General features: G+C 35.5%; 1 protein-coding gene across 11 annotated transcripts in view; it reads right to left on the minus strand.

Moving 5' to 3' along the window:
* Positions 1 to 23,097, minus strand: part of LOC137217797 (lysine-specific demethylase 5D-like) — a 44,566-nt gene that overhangs the window by 20,887 nt on the left and 582 nt on the right. For 2 of the 11 annotated variants that reach the window (XM_067724745.1, XM_067724743.1), the window contains exons 3-14: positions 21,901 to 21,978; positions 20,770 to 20,892; positions 20,152 to 20,322; positions 19,196 to 19,330; positions 15,662 to 15,785; positions 15,372 to 15,556; positions 13,627 to 13,785; positions 13,112 to 13,231; positions 12,838 to 12,996; positions 12,122 to 12,238; positions 1,446 to 1,627; positions 1,189 to 1,351 (exon numbers count right to left, since the gene is read on the minus strand). In XM_067724745.1, coding sequence (XP_067580846.1) covers positions 1,189 to 1,351; positions 1,446 to 1,627; positions 12,122 to 12,238; positions 12,838 to 12,996; positions 13,112 to 13,231; positions 13,627 to 13,785; positions 15,372 to 15,556; positions 15,662 to 15,785; positions 19,196 to 19,330; positions 20,152 to 20,322; positions 20,770 to 20,892; positions 21,901 to 21,978 — 1,716 coding nt within the window. The remainder of the gene's footprint in view (positions 1 to 1,188; positions 1,352 to 1,445; positions 1,628 to 12,121; positions 12,239 to 12,837; positions 12,997 to 13,111; positions 13,232 to 13,626; positions 13,786 to 15,371; positions 15,557 to 15,661; positions 15,786 to 19,195; positions 19,331 to 20,151; positions 20,323 to 20,769; positions 20,893 to 21,900; positions 21,979 to 23,097) is intronic. The other 9 variants (XM_067724746.1, XM_067724749.1, XM_067724747.1 and 6 more) reach the window with 9 other exon arrangements.

The raw sequence follows: 23,097 nt of genomic DNA on the forward strand, positions 1-23,097 counted from the left end.
AAATAGACTACAGGTAAATAGTGATGAAAAGAGAGTAGGAGTGGTTGTAGGAATATGAGATGAAATTAGACTTCAAGTAAAAAATTGTCAAGCAATGAAGACGGACATGATATATTTATAAAAGGGTCAATTTCTTAACAAAATAAGTAAAATAGAGAATAGAAAACCAACAGAGAATCACCAAAACCATAACCTAGTTGCTTGAAATGATTAACAAAATTGAGAAACCTTTAAGAAGAGTATGACAAAGAGAGACAAGACAAATTATTAAAATCAGAAATGAAAGTGGATTACTGCTAACTTTACATAAATAAAAAGGATAATAAGAAAATACTATGAATAACTACATCAGCAAATTAGATTACAAAAAAAAAGATGATGCACAAATTCTAGTCCCGAATATGAATGGTAGTCCCCAATATATGTGGGGGAAAAAAAGTAAGAATCATGAGGCAAGAAAAATGGTAAAACTAGATTAGCTGTATGATCTCATTATAATCAATATTCAGGGCTATGTTTTTTAATGAAACAATAGTGATGTTATTAGGAAGAAAGGAAAAAAATTCAAGAACTTGTAAAATGTCAGAACTGGAAGAGAGTACTGGAGGTGTCAAGTCCATTTTATGTGGATGGAAAAACTGAGGGAGATGGACATAAAAGTTATAAAAATGTTTTGTGGAGGTTAATCTAAATCTAAAAGTTGTTCAAATGAGAAAATGTGTAGTGTGTTGCAGACAGAGAGAGTGTGCTATTTTATCTCCTAGAAATTCCTGGCTTAGTAACCTTTGCAAAACAGGGTGATATAAATGAATCCTGAAAAATTTGAAGTCTGAAACCACCCCTCCCACCTCTGTTTAAGCATTATAAAATTAGAATCTATATCCAGTAATGTTATCAGAAAACCTATTACAGACTATGAGGCAGATTAAAAGGCCAGAAACAAGGTTTTAGGTTTTATGCCGTTCAATAATTTTCTGATTTCTCTTTTCTCTTCATCTTAAGGATACCCCACACCCTGGTGGTCTACACAGGATTGCAGCTTGAAATAGCATATAAAGGGAAAGAGAGATGCATTGCTAAACCCAGTCTCCAAAACTTTTATTTCCTCCAAAACTAAGTTTTTCATTCACTGCCATTCACTTCATGGCAAACATTAAATCCATTTGTCCCCTATTTCCAGGTACTTACTGGCACACCATGAGACATGAGGGTGTTGGGATTCATGAGGGTGACGAGCTGATGTAGGAGGTCAGGCTGGCTATCAAAGAGCTCAGGTGTTAGCCTCTTCATCACCTCCTCCAAATGCTCTGCTGCCAGTGAGGGTACACCATACCAGGTCTTCGGCTCACCCCTGCTCAGGTAAAGAGAGACACATAAAGACTGGAAATATCCTTGCATACTGAGGGAATCTTGATATCCATCCCAGCCATTTGGAGCCTGCTCACCAGTGTAGGTAGTTAATGGAGTAACTCCAGTGATCCTCAATATGCCAACAAAATGCTGAGAATACCATGCCTACATAGAGCCAGGGAACCTTCATGCCTGAGATATCTGCATTAATGTGGCAGAGAACAGACTGATCCAGCACTGGCATCACATTCAGGTTCCATCCACTGTTTGCATACTCCTGTCAGGTCAGAGATTTACCAGAGTGAGTAGGGAGCAGGTGGGTGAAGAAAGATAACTGCTTGCTCTAGTTTGGGAATAAAAACCTAGTTTTCATGGGCCCACAGAAGGTCCACTGTGTTTTCTGAATGCAAATCATTTTTCTGCATAGAGAGGGAAGACTATGACTCAAAATATTAATTATCTATAATCCAGTTAAGATTTATCTGCCCCTGAAATTAACACTCTTCATAAATGTTCTTTAAAATCACTTTATCTCAGTTACACTCCAGGTATGCTGTGCCCCTAATGAAAATTTACAGACAACGATGTTACTCCTTAAATTACTTACATCTTCTAAATATCATTATCATATTTTTTTCTTTATGCCTTTCTATTACTTGTCCAAAACAAACACACACAGATATATTATTCTGGAAGTCTTGCCCAAACCTTAGTACTACTCTGGGTAGTTTCCATAGGATATTTTAGGCTGTCTCTTACTTCCAAACTACTAAATTATTAAGTAAATTATTTATACCATCTCATTTATTTCTTGGTTGTGTTTGACACATTGTTATTAATTCATTTTTTGGAGTATCAAAGTCACTGGTGAAATCTCAGAGTAGGAAAAAGCGGTTGGGTGAAACAACAGATACTGCAGTACACTTGGGAGGAAAAACTCCAAAACTCCTGCTTTTGAAAGCTTCCTTATATTTCAAGGAATACCACCTCTTGCTATACCTCCAAGCTGTGCTTAAGTGATGAGTTGTAAATATCTATGCATTGAAAGGTCATACACAGAGCCAATCTGCAAAGAATTTAATAAGAGTATTCAGAGATCTAACAAAAAATTTTTCTTTGCAAAATCCTTTAAAAAAAGTCATATAAAACATACACACTACACAATCCCAAAAAATAGCAACAAATACCCCAAGGGAAGGAGAATATGATTTCCAGAGCTGTCACATTAAAATACTCAAAATGTTCAGCTGTCAATAAAAAATTATGATGCATGCAAAAAAAAAAAAAAACCCAGAAAATATGACCCATTCAATGACAGGGGAAAAAAAAAAGAAGAGAAACTGTCACTGAGAGAGCAGAGACACTGGACTTGCTAGAAAAAGGCTTTCAGCATCTTAAATATGCTCAAAAAGCTAAAGGAAACCATTGACAAAGAACCAAAGGAAACCAGGAGACCAATGTCTCCTCAGAAAACTCGAGAGACAGAAGAAAAAAAAGGTCTCAAATAGAAATTCTGGAGCTGAAAAGTATCATATTTGAAGCAAAAAATTCACTGGAGCAGTTCAATAGAATGAAAAGTCAGAACTTAGTATCAGGAACTCCGAAGACAGGTCAATTGAGATTATTTACACTGAGGAGCATAAAGAATAAAGGAAAATGAACAGAGCCTTTAAGTCAGCTGTGGGAAACATTGAAGCAAACCAACATACTCTTAATAAGAGTCCTAAAAGGAGAGAAGATAAAACAAGAAATAGAATATTTGAAGAAATAACAGCTGAAAACTTCCCTAAAGATATTAATCTACACATCCAACAAGCCTAATGCAATCCAAGCATAGCCAAACTATTGGAAGCTGATAGTGATTCTTACAAGCAGCAAGAGAGAAGTGTTATCTCTCCTACAAAGTATTCTCAATATGATTAGCCTATTTCTCACTAGAAACTATGGAAACCACAGACAGTAAGCTAACATATTGTAAGTTATAAAAGAAAAAATAAATAAGTCAAGAATTCTATAACTGATAAAAACTATCCATCAAAACTGAAGGACAAACTGACATTCCCAAACAAAAATGAGGGATCTGCACCACAAGAAATAGTAAAGAGAGTTATCTAGGCAAAAGTTCAAAAATCACTAGATGGTAACTCAAAGATTTATGAGAAAATATGATACAGGTAACTACACGTATAAATGTAAAAGCTCAATACTATTGCAGTTCTGATTTGTGACTCTTTTTACCCTTATGATATAAACACAAATGTATTGATATAAAATAATAATTATAAGTCTATGTTAATGGGCACACAATTTATGAAGATATAATTTACCATAATAACAAAGGGATAGAGAAGACTCTGTGCAGGAACAATGTTTAAAACTAAGGTGGTATTAACCAAGTGTAATATATATTAGTTGTATAAGGTAACCACCAAGAAAATAACTAAAAAATATACAAAAAGGGAAATGACATACTGAGGAAAAAAGTCAATTAAACAATCAATTAAACACAAAAGAGCAATGATAAATGAGTAATAAAGGAGAAAAATAATCAATTAAAAATTAAACCCAAAATGAAGGAGTAATGTGGGAACTGAGAAGAAAAATGATTAACGACGTAAGAAAAAAAGAGCAGAATTAAGTTCTTCATTATCAGTAAATACCTTAAATGTAAATGGATCGAAGAGGAATGCCTCTTCAATTAAAAGGCAGAAACTGGCAGAATAAGAAAAAGACCTGATCTATTATGTCTTGAAAAGACTCAAAGCCTTAAACACAAATTAAAAGGGAAAAAATATGAAGAACTTATTTTGTGCAAATAGTAACCAAAGGAGAGATGGGGTCATTGTATCACTATCAGACAAGATAGATTTTGAGAATTATTCAAGATAAAAAGACATTATACATTGATAAGAATGGTCAATCCATCAAGAAGACAAAACAACACACACCTAAAAACTAGCCCCAATATAAATGAAGCAAAAATTGACAAAGTTGAAGGGAGAAATAGAAAATTCTATAAAAATAATTGAAGGTTTTAATATTGCTAAGACAATAATGGCCAGAACACCACCAGAGCAGATATGAATATGAAAATAGGAAATGTGAACAACACTATAAATCAGCTTAAGGTAGACACAGACAATCCCATCCAGTAACAGCAGAATTCATATTTTTCACAAGTGTAAAACAGACCATTCCGCAGGATAAAACATGTTAGGCCATAAAACAAATCCCAATGAAGTATAAAAAAACTAAAATAATAAAATCTTTCTGCACCACAAACAAATGGAACTAGAGATCAATATCCAATGAAAAACCAGAAAATTTACAGATATGTGAAAATTAAACTACACACTTTTAAAAACCATGGGTCAAAGATGAACTCACAAAGGAGAAATTAAAAGATACTCTGAGACAGATGAATAACAACTGAAAAAGCTTAATCTAAGAGAAAGAAGTTCAAATGACTAAAATCACAAAAGAAAATGGGTATAACTGAAAACTTCACAGAAAAAGGTATTATATAAGAGGACAATGTAAAAACTGTATACCAACAAATCATATAATCTAGATGAAATGAACAATCTACTAAAAACAATCTCCCCAAACTGACTCAAGAAATAAAAAATGTGAAGACTGATAACACATAAAGAGATTTAATCAGTAATCTAAAACCTTTGAACAAAGAAATGCTAGAATGAGATGGCTTCACTGGTGAATTCTACCAGTGAAAGAAAAATTACAAGAAAAACTGCAATCTGACTCAAACTCTCTGAAAAACAGAAAAGGAATGAATCCTTAACTCACTTTATGACATCAAGTCAGACAAAGACAGCACACAAGAACTACAAACCACTATACATTATACACTGATACAAGGCACTTCAGCAAATACTAACAAACCAAGTCTAGCTGCTTATTAAAAGGATTATACATCATGATCCAGTGAAATTGTCCCAGGAATATAGAGGATGGTTCAAATATAAAAACCAGCCAATGTACTACCCTATATCAGTAAAATAAAAAGGGTTAAAAAACTCATGATCATCCTAACTGATGCATTTAACAATAATCAGCACCCTTTCATGGTAACTATCCTCAACAGTCTCAGATTAAAAGAGAACTTTCTCAACCTACTAAAAGCACTTGTGAAAAACCCACAGCTAATATCATACTCAATGATTAAAGACTGAAAGCTTTCCTCTAAGATCAGGAACAAGACAAGGATTCCAACATTTTGCCACCTCCATTCAGTACTGTAGTGTAAGTTCTATGCAAAGCAATTTAGCAGAAAAATTTTAAAATATTAAGTAAAGTAGATGTATAGCTATATTTGCATACCACATGATCTAATACACAGAAAATCCTGAAGAATGTACCCATAAAAAACCGAGCTAGTAAAGGAATTCAGCTAAGTTACACAACACACAATCACACAAAATTCAATTGTGCTTCTTTACCTGAAAAGAAAATTTAAAAAACAAGTCTGTTAAAAACAGCATTATAAAGAATAAAATATTTAGGAATAAATTTAATCAGAGATGAAAAACTAATACAATGAAAACCACAAAGCTCTGCTGACAAAATTAAACAAGACAAAGAAATGGAAAGAGATATGTGTTCATAGGTTAAAAGTCTTTATTTATTTATTTATTTATTTATTTTTGGCTGTGTTGGGTCCTCGTTTCTGTGCGAGGGCTTTCTCTAGTTGCGGCGAGCGGGGGCCACTCTTCATCGTGGTGCGCGGGCCTCTCACTGTTGCGGCCTCTCCTGCTGTGGAGCACAAGCTCCAGACGCGCAGGCTCAGTAGTTGTGGCTCACTGGCCAAGTTGCTCCGCGGCATGTGGGATCCTCCCAGACCAGGGCTCGAACCTGTGTCCCCCGCATTGGCAGGCAGACTCTCAAACACTGCGCTACCAGAGAAGCCCTGGTTAGAAGTCTTAATATCATTAACGTGGCAAAAGTACTCAAAGCAATCTACACATTCAATGCAACCCTTATCAAAATTGCAATGACCTTCTTAGCAGTACTGGTAAGCCAATCTTAATATTCAAATACAATTACAAGTGATCCAGAACAGCCAGTCTTGAAAAAGAACAAAGTTGAAGGATTCACAGTTTCAAATTTCTAAATTTACCACAAAGCTAGAGTAATCAAAACAGGGTAGCATTTAGACTAATGGAGTAAAAATGAGAGATCATAAACAAAGCCACATTTCTATGTCAATTTTGACAAGGATGCCAAAACTACTCAGTGGAGAAAGAGCAGTCTCTTCGAGAAATGGTGCTATGACTACTGGATATTTAACTTCAAAAGAATGAAGCTGAAACTTTATTTCACATTGTAAGGGAAAAGTAAAACAAAATGGGTCCAAGACCTAACTAGAAAAAGAAAACACAGTGGTAAATCTTCACTGCTTTGGATTTGGTGGATTCTGAAAATAACACAAAAAGCACAGGCGACAAAAAAAAAAAAAAAATTGCACTTCTTTAAAATGAGCACTTTTCAGAACACTATCAAAATTATTTTTAATCCTGTAATACGACAAAAAACTCTTTTAAGTCATGTTAAGTCATGTATCTGATAAGGGTCTTTTATTCCAAACATACATAAGAACTCAAAGTCAACAATAACCTCAACAAAGTATAATATGAGCAAATCTAATTCAGCTACACATTAGAATACTACACCGCTTATAAGTGGAAGTGGAAATTCCACTTGTAACTGGAATTTATTCCCGAAATGCAAAAATGGTTCAACATACAAAAATTAATGAATGTAAACTTTTCATTAATAAAATGTAAGGGAAAAAGACACACAATCCTCTTAAGTTATTCAGAAAAAGCACATCTGACAAAATTCTACAACTTTTCCTAATACAAACAAGAAATGGAAGGAAACAGAAATTTCTTCAGGACGATAAAGACTACATATGAAAAACCTCTAGATGACATTATACTCAATTCAATATTAAAAGACTGAAGCTTTGCCCCTAAGATCAGAAACAAGTCAAATGCCTACTTTCACCATTTCCATTCAACACGGAATTGCAAGTTACAGTCACAACAATTAGTCAAGAAAAAAAAAATGCAATCAAAATTGAAAAGGAAGAAGTAAAATCATCTGTTTGCAGATGACATTATCCTATACGTAAAGAACCCTAAAAAATCTACCAAAAACCTGTTACAACAAATAAACTTAGTGAAGTTGCACGCTACAGAAATCAACCTACAAAAAACAGTTGCATTTTTAAAAGCTGACAATTAACAATCCAAAAAGAAAATTAAGTAAATAATTCTACTAACAACAGTATCAAAATGAATACCAGGCAGTAGAAGTATACAAACATTAAAAACTACAAAACATCGCTGAAAGATATTAAAGACATAATTAATGGAAACACATCTGTGTTCATGAATTCTAAGACTTAAGATGTCAATACTACCGAAGTATTCTACAGACTCAATCTTTATCAAAATTCAAACAACAATGGAGAAGTGAAAAAATCCATCTAAAATTTTCCTGAAATAGAAAAATCCACCCTAAAATTCACATGGAATCTCAAGGACACCAAATAGCCACAAAGTACAGTTGAAGGTATTACGTTTCAAGAAGCTACAGAAATCAGTGTGGTACTGGCATAGGATACATTAGAGACCGATGGAATAGAACAGAAAGCCCAGAAATAAATTACTGCAAATACAGTCAACTGATTTTGACAAGGGTGTCAACACCACTTAATGGGGAAGGACAGCCTTTCCAATAAATAGGAAACTTAGATATCCACTACAAAAGAATGAGGCTGGCCCACATACAAAATTTCAACTCCAAGTAAGTCAAAGAGATATACAAAAGAGCTAAAGCTGTAAGACTCCAAAGTCGGCAACAAGTACATGAAAAGATTCTCAGCGCCTCATCATTTAGGGAAATGCAAATCCAGATGGAAGATAATAGTTTACTTTCACACATTAGGAAACTGCTATTACCAAAACAAAAAACTAGCCCACAAACTGACCAAAAGACAAATAGCAGAAAACATGTGTTGACCTATACATGGAGAAATTAGAAACCTGGTGCACTGCTGGACAGAATGTAAAATGGAATCGCTGCTGTTAGGGTTTCAAATTATATAATCTAGTAATTCTAATCTAAGCCTATACCCAAATAAAAGCAGGAAGTCAAAAAGAAATTTGCTACACCAATGTTCACAAAAGCATTATTCACAATGGCAAAAAGATACAAACAATCCAAATGTCCAACAACAGAAGAATTAATGAACAAAATGTGCTATATATATATATATTATTCAGTTTTAGAAAGGAATGAAATTCTGTTATATGCTACAATACTGATGAATCTTTAAGACACTATGCTAAATGCAATAAGCAAGACACAAAAGTATGACTCCATTTACATGACATATCTAGGGCAGTCAAATTCATAGGCAGAAAATAACAGTGGTTACTAGAAGCTGGAGGGAAAGGAGAATGGGAAATTATTTAATGGGTACAAAGTTTGTGTTTGGGGTGATAAGAAAGGATGATGGTGATGGTTGCATGACCTTGTGACTGTACTTAATGCCACTCAAGTATATAATTAAAAATAATACAGTAAATTTTATATTATGCATATTTTACCATAATTTGAAAAATATCAACTACAAAAGTCAAAAACTTCAATTAAAATATGAAAAGGACCTAAATAGGTATTTCTCCAAAGGAGTTACATAAATGGTCAACATACACATGAAAAGATGCTTGACATTAGTTATTATAATGAGATGACTACAACCATGTAACAGTCAATAACAAGCATTAGTAGCCATGTGGAAAGCGGAACCCTCATTTGCTACTAGTGGTGTGGTAAACAGTTTAACAAATTAAACATAGATTATCACGTAATCCAGTAATTCCATTCCTAAATACATACTCAAGAAAAATGGAAACTGGTGTTCAAACCAAAAGTGTACAGGAATGTTCACTTAACAAATTCAATACTCTTTCATGATAAAACATTAACAAACAAGGAAAAGAAGGAAAATACCTCAACATAATAAAGGATATACATAAAAAGCCCACAGCTAATTTCACAATCAATAATGAAAGATTGAAAGCTCTTCCTCTAAAGAATAAGAAACAAGAAGAATAAGGAATAAGTCTGATCATTCTTCACAGTACTATTCAGAAAAAGGTACTGGATTGCCTTTCTGGTGGGAGTGTAAAATGACAGAACCACTGTGAAAAATGACATGGTTGCTCTTCAAAAGATTAAACTTCATGTTTCAGGAATTCCACCTCTGGGAATACCATACGCAAAAGAACTGAAAAAGGGTCTTGCACAGATATCTGTACATCTGTATTCATGAAAGTATTATTCAATATAGCCAAAAGGCAGAAGCAACCCAAATATCCATCAACCAATGAAAAGAAGATCAAATGTAGGAAATTATGACACATGCTACAAGATATAAACCTTGAAGTTTATAAACTCTGAAAACAGTACACCAAGTGAAAGAAGCCAGCCACAAAGGACAAATACATATAAGGTACCTAAGCAGTCAAATTTAGAGAAAGTAAAGTTAGAATCATAGTTGTCAAGAGCTGGAGGAAACACTCCCATTCACCACAGCAACAAAAAGAATAAAATACCTAGGAATAAACCTACCTAAGGAGGCAAAAGACTGTATGCAGAAAACTGTAAGAGACTGATGAAAGAAATTAAAGATGATACAAATGGATGGAGAGGTAGATATATCATGTTCTTGGACTGGAACAATCAACACTAAAATGACTATAGTAAAAATGACTATACTACCTAAAAGCAATCTACAGATTCAATGCAATCCTTAACAAATTACCAATGGCATTTTTTACAGAACTAGAACAAAAAATGTTAAAATTTGTATGGAGACACAGAAGACCCTGAATAGCCAAAGCAATTTTGAGGGAAAATGTAAACAGAGTTGGAGGAATCAGACTCCCTGACTTCAGACTACACTACAAAGTTACAGTAATCAAGACAATAGGGTACTGGCACAAAAAACAGAAATATAGATCAATGGAACAGGATAGAAAGCCCAGAGATAAACCCATGCACCTGTGGTCAACTAATCTATGACAAAGGAGGCCAGAATATACAAGGGAGTAAAGACAGTCTCTTCAATAAGTGGTGCTGGGAAAACTGGACAGCTACATGTAAAAGAATGAAATTAGGACACTTCCCAACACCATACACAAAAATAAACTCAAAATAGACTAAAGACCTAAATGTAAGATTGGACACTATAAAACTCTTAGAGGAAAATACAGAAAGAACACTCTTTGACATAAACCACAGCAAGATCTTTTTTGACCAACCTCCTAGAATACTGGAAATAAAAACAAAAATAAACAAATGGGACTTAATGTAACTTAAAAGCTTTTGCACAGCAATGGAAATTACAAACAAGATGAAAAGGCAACCCTCAGAATGGGAGATAATATTTGCAAACGAAATCAATGGACAAAGGATTAATCTCCTAAGTATATAAACAGCACATGCAGTTCAGTATTAAAAAAACAAAAAACCCAATGAAAAAATGGGTGGAAGACCTAAAGAGACATTTCTCTAAAGAAGACATACAAATGCTCAAGGACTACATGAAAAGATGCTCAACATCACAAATTATTAAAGAAATGAAAATCAAACTTAAAATTAGGTTATCACCTCACACCAGTTAGAATGGGCATAATCAGAAAATCTACAAACAGCAAATGCTGGAGAGGGTGTGGAGAAAAGGAAACCCTCTTGCACTACTGGTGGGAATGTAAATTGACATAGCCACTGTGGAGAACAGTATGCAGGTTCCTTAAAAATCTAAAAACAGAATTACTATATGACCCAGCAATCCCACTACTGGGCATATATCCAGAGAAAACCATAATTCAAAAAGACACACGCACCCCAATGTTCATTGCAGCACTATTTACAACAGCCAGGTCATGGAAGCAACCTAAATGCCCATCGACAGATGAACAGATCAAGAAGATGTGGTACATATATACAATGGAATATTACTCAGCCATAAAAGGGAACGAAATTGGGTCATTTGTAGAGACGTGGATGGATCTAGAGACTCATACAGAGTGAAGTAAGTCAGAAAGAGAAAAACAAATACCGAATATTAATGCATATATGTGGAACCTAGAAAAATGGTAGCGATGAACCGGTTTGCAGGGCAGAAATTGAGACACAGATGTAGAGAACAAACGTATGGACACCAACGGGGGAAAGTGGCTGGGGGGTGGGGTGGGGGTGGTGGGATGAATTGAGAGATTGGGATTGACATGGATACAGTAATATGTATAAAATGGATAACTAATATGAATCTGCTGTATAAAAAAATAATTTTCAAAAAATAAATAAAAATAGAAAAAAAAAGTAGAACATGTTGCCACTTCTTCTGTGATAGTAAATGCTGCTGAAACATCTGCAAAATGGAGGAAAAAAAAAAGAGAGAAAGATCCCGCATGCTGCAACTAAAGATCCCACATGCAGCAATGAAGATCCTGTATGCCAAAATGAATATCTGGCACAGCCAAATAAATAAATAAACAAATAATTTTTTTTTTTTTTTAAAGAGAAGCTCTGGGTGATTTTCTTCCTTTTCATTTATATTTTTCAATTTGCCACAATTGATGTAAATACTATTAAAAAAAAACTGGGGGGAAACAGACTCTTCAAGTGTTTCTACATACACACAAACATATATACAGTAACACAGTATACATACACAAAAACTGAATGTGCCTTGCTGAATCTCTATCTTCTTAGAATCAGTACTTCTTAGAATCCAGACTTTTTTGCGGTCTGGATCAATTGTCACATAAGGCTTAACATGTAGGACAATCTATATAAAAAAACCAAACACTAATTTTCTTGGTTGTAACTAGCATGGCAAAACAACAATTATTATAGGGATAATTCATCAATAACACATGAGATGGATTATTTTTTTAGCTTCTTCACCCCAAATAAGGTTGCTTCATCCATCGTATTTTTTGGTTCTGCACTGAGGGAGAGATTGCTAACAAGATTTAGTCAGAATTTAGGACATCTAAATTGACCTCTGAGTAGATAAGAGATCTCCTTGTATTAAAGAATAAAATGAAGCCATTTCTTGATGCCCTCCTAGTTCTTTCAAATCATAAATGTGTGAACAAGTTAGTTGTAGCATTTGTGTTTTTCTATTATGCAGGTAACTAAAAGGTGGTAACTTCCAACAATTACATGTGGGGAAAGAGGAAGGACTACTGTGGATTCTAACAGATAACTGCAAGGTATCATGCTATTCCTTGTGCCTATCCCCAGGAAAATACCAAAGAGGAAAATGTGGTAGTAATAGTGGCTATCCAAATTCTGGGTCACTGACAAGATTTTCCAATGGCATTAAATTTTATTGGCCTGCTCCCCAGTCACAGTGTAAATATGAATTACCAACCACATTACCTCCTCCTCAGGAGACAGGTTTCCTTTGCTACTGCTAACAGGAAAACCACTGCCAAATTCTTTGGAATGAATGTCTGCTCCATACTCAACTGTCACATCCTCCTCAATGCTGCTCACCAGCCTCCAGAATTCCTTCTCCACAAGTTCCGTAGGTACCATCTGTGATAACAGGTGTAAAAGATGATCGTAGCCCACTATATTTTGGCCCCACGTGTCCATGAGCACTAAGACTATCAGACACCAATCCCTACATCCGCATTCCACAATCACATACGTGAACAGGCATGTTGAAGTAGTCCACCTTGAAGGAATCAGCCATTTCACCAAAGCTCTGCAAAGTGTACTCCTGGGTAGCCTGCTCAAAGCCAAAGGCTTCCGGGGGTCTCTTACACTCCTGAAATAGAAAATATTTCAGTAAGACAGAGGCAATAGACAACAAACCCCTTCAAAAAACCAGCTAGAGATATATCTTATGCTATTCCTCCACTTTAATTTTCCAGGTGGAATAGTTTCTTTAATATCTACTAAACTTATTTCCTTTTGTTCCTTTGGTTCACATCATCTGGATTACAGTCCTTCCTGTCTGTCTTAAATTTCTACCATCCTACAGCTACTCTACCCAGCCATTCTCTCATTTACTGTGTCACTGATAGCTAATTATAACCTAACAAAAGTTATTAACTTAGAAAAATGGAGGAACCTACTTTACTCTTCCCTAAAACCAGGAGTCTGTATTAAAAACAATTACCAAGAACTAAATTTAAAACATCTATGGTGGACAGCCCTTACCGCCATGATACACTTTGGGCACCTCCAGACCCCTCTGGGGATTTCAGGAAGGGGTGGCAATAGGCAAAAGATGTGATAATTGTCATCACAGACATCACAAAGAAGAAGTTTATCATCTTCATCCCCTCTAGAGCACATTCGGCAAACATATGAGTCAATCTACCAGGAAAAATAAAATAATATAAGCTGCTTGTTCAAGGAAACTTTATCCTAGGCTTCCAGACCATTCATTCTGAACAGCCACCACCAGTCAATGACTATGCATTGTTCTACTCATGACTTCACTCATGACTTTTCACTGTCTGGTGAAAAATATGACAACATAAATAATTACTATGCATGTTAAGAAATGAACCATAATTAAGGTGTGTTGGAAGAAACAAAAAGTAGACTTTATTTAAGTTTCACGGTACAAACCCAAAGCATGAAGGTACATACTAGCATAGATCATTCAGAGAATTACCTATGTTAGTAATAGCTGGTATAGACTGCAAGTTGAATATAAATAGGTCCAATGACCCACTATCCAGTTATACCTGCTATTCTAATGTGAAGTTTAATAGGTTTCCATTTCATTTAACTGTCTTCAGTTTAGATAATGAATTAGATAGGTCATAAGGAGAGAAAGATTAAGGCAAGGTCTAACAACTTGGATTCTTAGCTACTACAGAAATAATTTATTATTAAGTACACTTTAAAAAGAAGAGACACTAGTAGACTTTTACCAGGAAGGATTCATTACTAAAAAATTACTTGCAGTGAGGATAGGCTACATTGGGAGAATGCAGAAGTAACAAGATCAGTAAAGGGCAGAAAGACACAAGTGAGAGTGGGAAAAAAAAATCTGCTGAGTATATGGAGGTAGACACACACACATAAATTCTCTTATTAATCTGTAGATATAATAATTTGTCAAGAACATGTATATGTAAATATATGTATTTACACACATACATAAATATATGTAAATTTATAAAATATACACGTTTATACACAGATATATACATTGGCATATACTTACATATATGTATGTAGGCAGTTACCCTCAGTCACAGCAATTCCAATACTATATATATACACCACGTAAGTGTCTACATAGCTTACCTAAAGTCATGTAATTTAATAGTATTATCTATAGTAGCCCCAATCTGGAAAGTACTAAAAACACAGGGTTAAGTGGGGACACAATCCCAATGGTGGTAGTAACGATAATCTCTCAGTGGACATGATTAAGAGGAAGGAAAAAGCAAATTTATCACTTTATAAAAATGTAGCAACTCTAGCATACTAAAGAGATTATAAAATCTTTCAGATGAGGTGGAAGAAAAGGTGAAAAGAAAGATACATAAAAGACTTAAGTAAAGCAAGATCATAGGAGAGGCACTACTATGTAAAATGTGATTTTTAGAGCCCTGAAGCATTTGCCAGAAAACAGCTCTTTCACATAATTTATATTTAATCACATTGTCTCCTACTACATTAAGATGTAAAAGTTAAGAATGTGCTTATCACTGGAGTTGAAAAGACACAAAAATTTGGAGGAAATTTCTGATATAGAACATAGGATATGAACTTTGCTCCTGACTACAATACTTGAGTATGTTCTTTCTCCCTCCTGGCCGTCACTGTCTTCATATTTAAAGGGCTTAGAAGTAAACTGAAGGAAGGAGAAAGTAAGGTGCGATAAAATAATTTTAGCTTCCACCTCATCCTGATAGTTCATAAACAGTGTTAAGAGTCCTTACAAACTGGGTATTGCTTTGATTCTTCCGCAGCTGCATGGTCATCTTGGTGCAGGGCTCTAGGCTGTTACTCGAATCCTCCTTGGGCAGTGCCGACATCACTTTCCAGTTCCCACTCGGTTCCTCCTTCATTGTAACAGTTGAGGGGCATATGACCCCTTCTTTATCTAGGGGAGTCAGAAACAAACCTGAAAACAAACAAATCCATCTGCCATCAGGATTAACAAACTGTCTCCCCCATGGTACTTTAGTACTTTACCCTTCACTTTGCCTCATAGCCTATTAGGCTTCACCTTTCTTCCGTAAAGTCTTATCCTTGGCTACAAGGCCCAAGCCCATCATCTTGGGACCTGCCCCATAGATTTGTAGCTTCTTCAGCTCTGGGTTTTTCTCAATGTCTTCTTCTGTGGGTTCTGGCTGTTGAAAGAAGGTTCAGAGAAGGAAGTGGTTTTATATAAACGGGCATTATACTTAAGATCTAGACTTTCAATTCGCAAAATATTCCAGCAGTATAAATGGAAAAGAGGTCATAAAAATTCAAGTCAGTCAACAGCCTCCACCTTGTTTACTGATGGATGTATTTTTGTCTGTGGGTAAGGGGTGACCAGGGATGGACAAACGAAGACAGAAATTTGAGAGGTAATAGTCTCGATTTTTTTCACACTATAAAGGATATGGTACAGTACTCCAGTATGTTAAGCTTAAGTATCACAAAATATATAACTTATACCAAAGAGTACAATAAATAAATTATAAAAAAGCCCCTTTCTGCAACTCAGTTGAAGACGCAAATGGGAAGATAAGAGGACTCCTACTATTCTACTGTTCTGTTTGAACTCAGATAATAAGAAATAATTCCCTTCTCCTGACAATGTATTTAAAGACCTAGGAAAGCAGAAATGTTATGTGTCAAAAAATACACACATTATATGCCATTTTCAGTACACCTCTTTTTAGTGAACACCACGAAATGTATTTTATCGACTGTATCAGTTTTGAACAAAAACAAATTTAAGCTCTATTACATTTCTTCTTTCCATCTAAAATCTGACGTTATCTAACTTTTATTCTACATATATATAAAAACACATATGATAGCCGATTTCCTGGTTTTATTTCCAAAATAATTTATGCAAACAGTATATATATTGTATGACCATATCCATGACAAACACAGCATTAACTAGGGACACAGTGGTAGCAAAGATATCACTCAGTGATTAGGCAGAAATGATTAAAAGAAACGAAACACAGGAGGCTTGAGTTTAAAAGGACCATCAACATATATATCTGTCCCCTAGCTTATTATTCTATTATTATAGCATCAGGAAAGATTCAACCTACTCTTTTATTTTTTTTGGTATTATAAACAAATGATGTAATTACTTATACTAATCATGTTCTAAATTTTTTATATTTTATGTTTTGACATCTTTTGAAGGGCCTTGCTGACTGGGGAGACTGTTCCTCCCAGGTCTAGCTAATTTCTAGAGGCAACAAACAACTGTCATATACAAACTAACTAATCCCAAGTCCATACCCCCAACCACCTCCTTATCTAACACTTACAAATGACGACCATGGTTTGGTTCCTGGCCAAATCAACCTCTGGCCAGGAACCAAACAACTAGGAAAATTCCCTAGGCCCCAAAGCTTGCTGGGATTATTCAAACTAGCCAGTTAGTTCTAGGATGTTTACCCTACTTTGCCTTGCTTTCCCTGAGGATACGCTGATAAAGGCTGTGGCCTATGCCTTCTCCCTACTCTTTTCTGCCCCCCACAGACACTAATGTTTCCTTCCTCCTGTCGCCCCATGTGGCATGGTATTCCTCTTGCTTCTAGGGGCACTGTGAGTAACATTAAAACTTTTCTTTCAAAGGCACTGAGATCTCCCTGTTGGCATTCAGGCATTTTTATAAATTAAGTCCTGGGAACAAATTATAATACTCATATAATGGCTGCATGCTATTATGAAAGATTAATTGAGTTAAAACAGGAGTGCATGCACATCTAAAATTTGAATTAAAAATTTTAATTTTAGTACAATCTTTCACCCTACCAACAATATACTAAGATCCCTAGTTCCTTATCCTTGACACATTTTCGCTTTTTGGCCAATTAGTTATTGTAAAAAGAAATATGTAACTATTTTATATTTTCAATTTGTAAGGTAAAAACATTTAATTATTTAGTAAGGTTAATGTAAGAGGAATCTTGAAAACACACTGTGAAAGACAACTGCATCAGTTTGTAGGCATGGGACTCCTAGGTGCCTTGTACGTTTATAATTTCCCCTTATATCATATTAACTATACCATGACATATTCCCTTAATATACTCTATAGGTGATGGCTGGCAAACCAAATACCTTTTAAAAGACCTAATACCTGCTTGTCTTAAAATATGAACTAACACAGTACTACTCTTAATCTTTCAGACATCTTACTATTAATTCCTATATTACATACACTTATGTATGAAGTGGAAAAACGATGTACATGTTAGTCCTCACAATTTCTTTGTCACTAGATTTACTTGTTTTCTTTTCTGCTTTACTTAGAATTTATTTGTATTTTTTCCCTGGTAATAATGTTTTGGAAATACAACCCCTTTCTTTATTTTAGTAACCATATGGTTTTCAAGAATTTTTAAAACCTTTCCAGCACAGTGGACAATCCCATTCGACTAAAGATCATTTGATTGTGAAAATTTTTTTGCTTTTGACTGGCACTGACAACTTTCAAACGTATCTGTTTCCAAGTTATTACCTGCTCAGTTTTTCTTATTCAACTCATTTTCAGACACCTGTCTCTATAAAGAACTAAAGTATTAATGCAGAATCCATTTCAATTTCAATAATCTGAACATCACTATTACTCATTTCTTCATTCTACATTACAGTGTTAAGTATTTTAAAACTTAATAGTACTAGGATTATTCACAACATAACTAAAGATACACACAACCTTATGCTAAGATATTTCAGAAGTAGACACATTCAAAATTTTATGAAAATATACGCAGACATACAAAACAGGCTAAGCAAAACAGGCTAAGCCAAATAATAAGACTGTACCTGTTCATATTTAAAATTTTCTGTACATTATGATGTGTGACATCTTGAAAGGTTTTCTGGCAGTGGAGAGACTGCCCCTTCCAGGCTAGCAAATTCTTCAAGATTGGACTCACCAGAGAGCACACCTTGATAAGCAAACTAACCAGCCCAGAGCCATATGTCCTGTGTCTGGCTCCTGCACCCCAGGAGGCAACATTTCTCTGCCATAATCATGCAGGGTCAGGTGTCAGGAAAGTAGGGACCACCCTGCAAGTCAAAGCTCGCTGAAATTGTTCAAAGTAGCCAATCCCAACCTGCCCTTCCCTTGGAAACCTAAATAAAGGCTGTGGTTTAGGCTCACCCTTCTCTCCTGCCCCACACTCATGTTTCTACTATATTTTGTTTTCCTGAGCCTTTCTTATGTCACCTCATCTGACTGCCCATCTCATAAAAGAACACATAATGAAAACCAATGGTTTAAAAAATAAACTATATAGTATGCTTAATAAAAACATCACAAGATTCACAAAAGTTCACCCTTAAGACAACAATAGAAGAATACACGTTTGCTTTTAAAATGTACAAAAGGAAAACTACAAAAGAAAAATACTGCACACCATACCTATGAAACAACTCATTCACTTTCAATTAATTCAACCGTGAACCAGTTATAGGTTAAAAAAGAAAAATGTCTTATACAAATGGACTGTCCCTAAAAGGGAGTCCTAGATGACCTTTGGCAGTTTGTAGGGAAAAACAACCAGGCACTCACATCAGGCTGTAGTCTTTTTGCCCGCCGACTATAGCTGCTGAACTTGGAAGGCTGCACAGACTGTCTAAGGGGAATGCTGTGGGGTTTGTATTCCTTGTCTTTCTCCTCAGTGTCAAATGGTTGAGTGTTACACTGCTGGGGATATAGGGAAAAGTGAAGTATCAGGAAATGTGTAATATTCACAATCAGCAAATAACTGATTCTCTCATCCTAAATCTCTGGCAAGAAAAGCTGTACTTCTTGGTAAATTATAGAAATCTACCCTTCTGTTCTTTGGAATGACAGATCACATCATGAAAATTCCTCTACATCTTTGCATACATATAAGCAGTAGAGCCTAGTGAAGGCCCACAGTCTTGGACCAAGGTTTGAACCTGGACTTCCCCCCTTACTTTCTGTGTGCCTTATGCACTTCAAATCTAATAGAACCAGGTAAGCTAAATTTAATATGTTTGCACACATACATGATACACACGTAGTTTTAAAAAGTGTTCTGGAGGTAATAAAACTTTAAAAGTTATTATTTAAGATAACCAGCTAAATCAGTTGCCACTCCTTGTTAAGCCCAAGTCACACCATGGTTTTATTCCTAAACTCTTTATACATGAACTATCCTCCGAAAATTTAATAACTCTTAAGAATTATCTTTTTCACGGAGGATGACTAAAATAAGAACTGCTTTTCTCTAACTCCTACTTTAAGACCTTGTCCATGAAAACCCTAAGACAGAGGGAAAGGACACTCCACTTCCCATGATCTAACCTAGAAGGTGTAAAACCTCTTCACACATGCTACAAAATATTTTACAGGGCCAATTCTTGGAATTTCTAATTTTGTCAATGAGCTTAAAACTCTCTAAACCTTGACTATTCAGAAGAAATCCCAACCAGAAAAGGGAAGGTAAGAGGAAAAACAGCAAAATCACATTAGGCTCCAAACCAGCTAAGGGACCTCACCAGAAGGTTAGCTCCAGACTGAAACATTTCATAAGGATAAATGATACGTTCATAGTGAGATCGTAACAGGGAGCCAATGTTTTTGCCTGCTGGGTAGTTGAGGCGCTGGGCAACTCGGGCCCATCGTCGGTCCTTACAGATGGCTTCATAGCCACCTTCCTCCATCACAATCTGAAAGGATAAGAAAGGGTATAGATTAACTGTGAACACACTGGAAAAACCTAAAAAATTGCAATGAGGCTTAAAATGAGTGCTCTCTGCCCCCCAGTACCAATGATTCCAGGTCTCAAATATTGTGTCAAGCAATGTTGGCAGGACTATGAACCAAGTGAAAGTTAAATTAGGGTTTTCATCTTGAAGACTGAGCCCTAGTTTACCTGCTCTAGTACTAGTTGGTATAGGAAGTCCCATCAGACTGAAAATCTGCATACAAGTGACTCTCTCTAAGTCCTGGTTTCTATGAAAATCTAATAAATCACTGCTGGAGCACTGAGGGAAAAAATGTTGGCGGACTCTTGTGTTCTTTCCTTTCCTGTCCAAAGACAATGTTCAACAACAGATGTGTCCAAAGTAAGGTTTTTTATTTGTTTTTCCTTTTAAAAGCAGAAGTACTCTTACCTTACTAAGACTGTAGAGGTCCAAGATCCTCCGCTCCACATTGGGAATTTTTAAAGAAGAACCTTGAATTTCCCAGAATTTTGCAATCTGGTCCAAATAATTCAGTTTCACTCTGGTCTGAGCCTAGAGAATAGAGAGCCCTATGAGTTTGTCTTACTCCTTATCCGAACTTTGGTGCAGTATGAAATGGATGAGCAAGTATCGTTCTGTATTTTCTATGGTTTTCTACTAGGCTAGAATCTAGGCTTCACTGCCTTTAACACCACTGTTGTCCATAAAAAGCTCAAATAAACTAATTCTTTCACGTGAGAGGAGGAACTCAGAAAGTGATGCCTCAAAGTCAAAACACTTCGTGCCTAAGTTTAAAGCGTTATCTTTGGGCTTACTGAATGCTGAATAAGAGTATTTAGGCTCAATCTAATATCTTCCTCCAGATAGCCATCTAGAGTCTACAGAAACACAACTGAAGGGAATAAAGTAGTTTTCCTTTCCATGTCAAAAACTTAAGACATGAGACCAGTTTATGAACTATCATTCTCTTACCCTAAGTCATTTTGGTGCTTTTAGTCACCAACCACAGTCAAAACTTCTAACAGACAATGCCAAACCATTCATATACTTTCCAAAAATAATACTAAACCGAATATGGACACTCTTGAGTACTTTAAAAAACAAGATTTTCCTCTCCTACTTACTCTAACCCATTCTTAAATACAGTCATACATACACCACCACCAGCCTTAAGGTAGAAATTCAGGAGGCCAGATTTTTGCTCTGTACTTTGCTTTTGTTAAAGAAATCAGGGAAAATCCAAAATAATAAAATACGAAGGTATGGGGGAAAAAATGGGAAAGACAGTATCTCTTTTCTTGATAGGTCTAGTTTTAGCCCATTTATGGCAGAAAAAAATATGTGATTCATCTCCCTAAATTTAAACCCTCTATATGTCCTGCCATTCTGCACAAGACTTTTTGCAGGATCAATATTGTTGGAAATAATGAAGCTGGTGTTACAATCAAAATATATTTACTTCAAAACCTAACCTCTTAAATGCGTTGTTATCAAACTACAAGCAAAACAAGATTACAGCTGAGATTCCACTCTAAGAGGGTGACTTAAATATTAAAATACCTCTAGTTCATTTAGCCTCTGGATGCGTGGAGTAAATTTGAAGTTGTCAACTTCTACTGCGAACGGAGGCTGCCAGTCCTAAAATAAAGAGAAACAACTTGGTTATTATGGCATAACAAAGGATAAAGATAGAACTAGAACCACCTGTTTCTATCTTAATATCCCTCACTTTTAAGACATTACTATTTTTGCCTCTAAAAGCCTCAAGCTGTTGCATCTTTAACACTAGGTCACTGGGGAAAAAAAATCTACTAATCCAAAGGTCTGCTTGGTATGTCTCCTCCAAAAAAAGACAACAAACAGAAACAAAAGAAAAAAGTCCCAAATTCTGACAAAATGAGGCCTAAAGCTCACTTTAAGAACAAATGACAAAAAGGCTGTGAGAAAGGTCCTTACTGAAATGAGGATAACCCTATTATGAACAAGAAACTGTTTAATTTTCAAACTTAGACCATTATCTTTTCCTACTCTTGGTGGTCTGGAAAAGATCAACCAACGCATAACTACTATACCGAGAAAAGTACTGCCATTGAAATAGAAAAAAAGAGAATCTGGGACTCTGGCTCAGCATGTAACTAATGAGCAGCATGCTGTGCAGTAAGTGGACATCTACTCTGGATGTCATATTAGTTGTTTAAACTGATGGCCTAGGTTCATTTCAATTTGCATTCAAAATTCAGTCAAATAACGGTTTCAATTAGCAGTTTTAAGTATCCCAAAACAGAAGAGAAGACTCTAAGTGAAATAACAGTACTTCGGTTGGTGGTAGGGGTTCCATATCCCTTCCCATTTTTAGGTATGTTTATTATACACATCGCAGGTCATATGAGAAAATGTAAACAACGGAGGCTCAGTGGCACAAATTCATGCAACTGTTCATCGGTTCAATTACATATCAAATAACTTGGAATGAACTAAATGTCATTTAAATAAAGTATAAAAGACACATATCCCTATAATAGAGATGGGTGTAACACTGGCACAGTTGAGAATTGGTACCGATTCAGGTTTTTTAGTTATTCACATAAATTTTTTGTTACTCCACGAAGTCTAGTGATAGGATATTAGTTTTCCGACACCAGCGCGTTTTAGTCAAACATTTACAAGGGGAGAAACTAGGAGCTACCTGGAGGATTCAATTAACTGGTTCCGAATCTAAGGCGTTGTTAAAGTAGCACAGTGGTCCTGCGGTCACTG

Source organism: Pseudorca crassidens, chromosome Y (assembly GCF_039906515.1).
Source record: "Pseudorca crassidens isolate mPseCra1 chromosome Y, mPseCra1.hap1, whole genome shotgun sequence".
Taxonomy (NCBI): Eukaryota; Metazoa; Chordata; class Mammalia; order Artiodactyla; family Delphinidae; genus Pseudorca; species Pseudorca crassidens.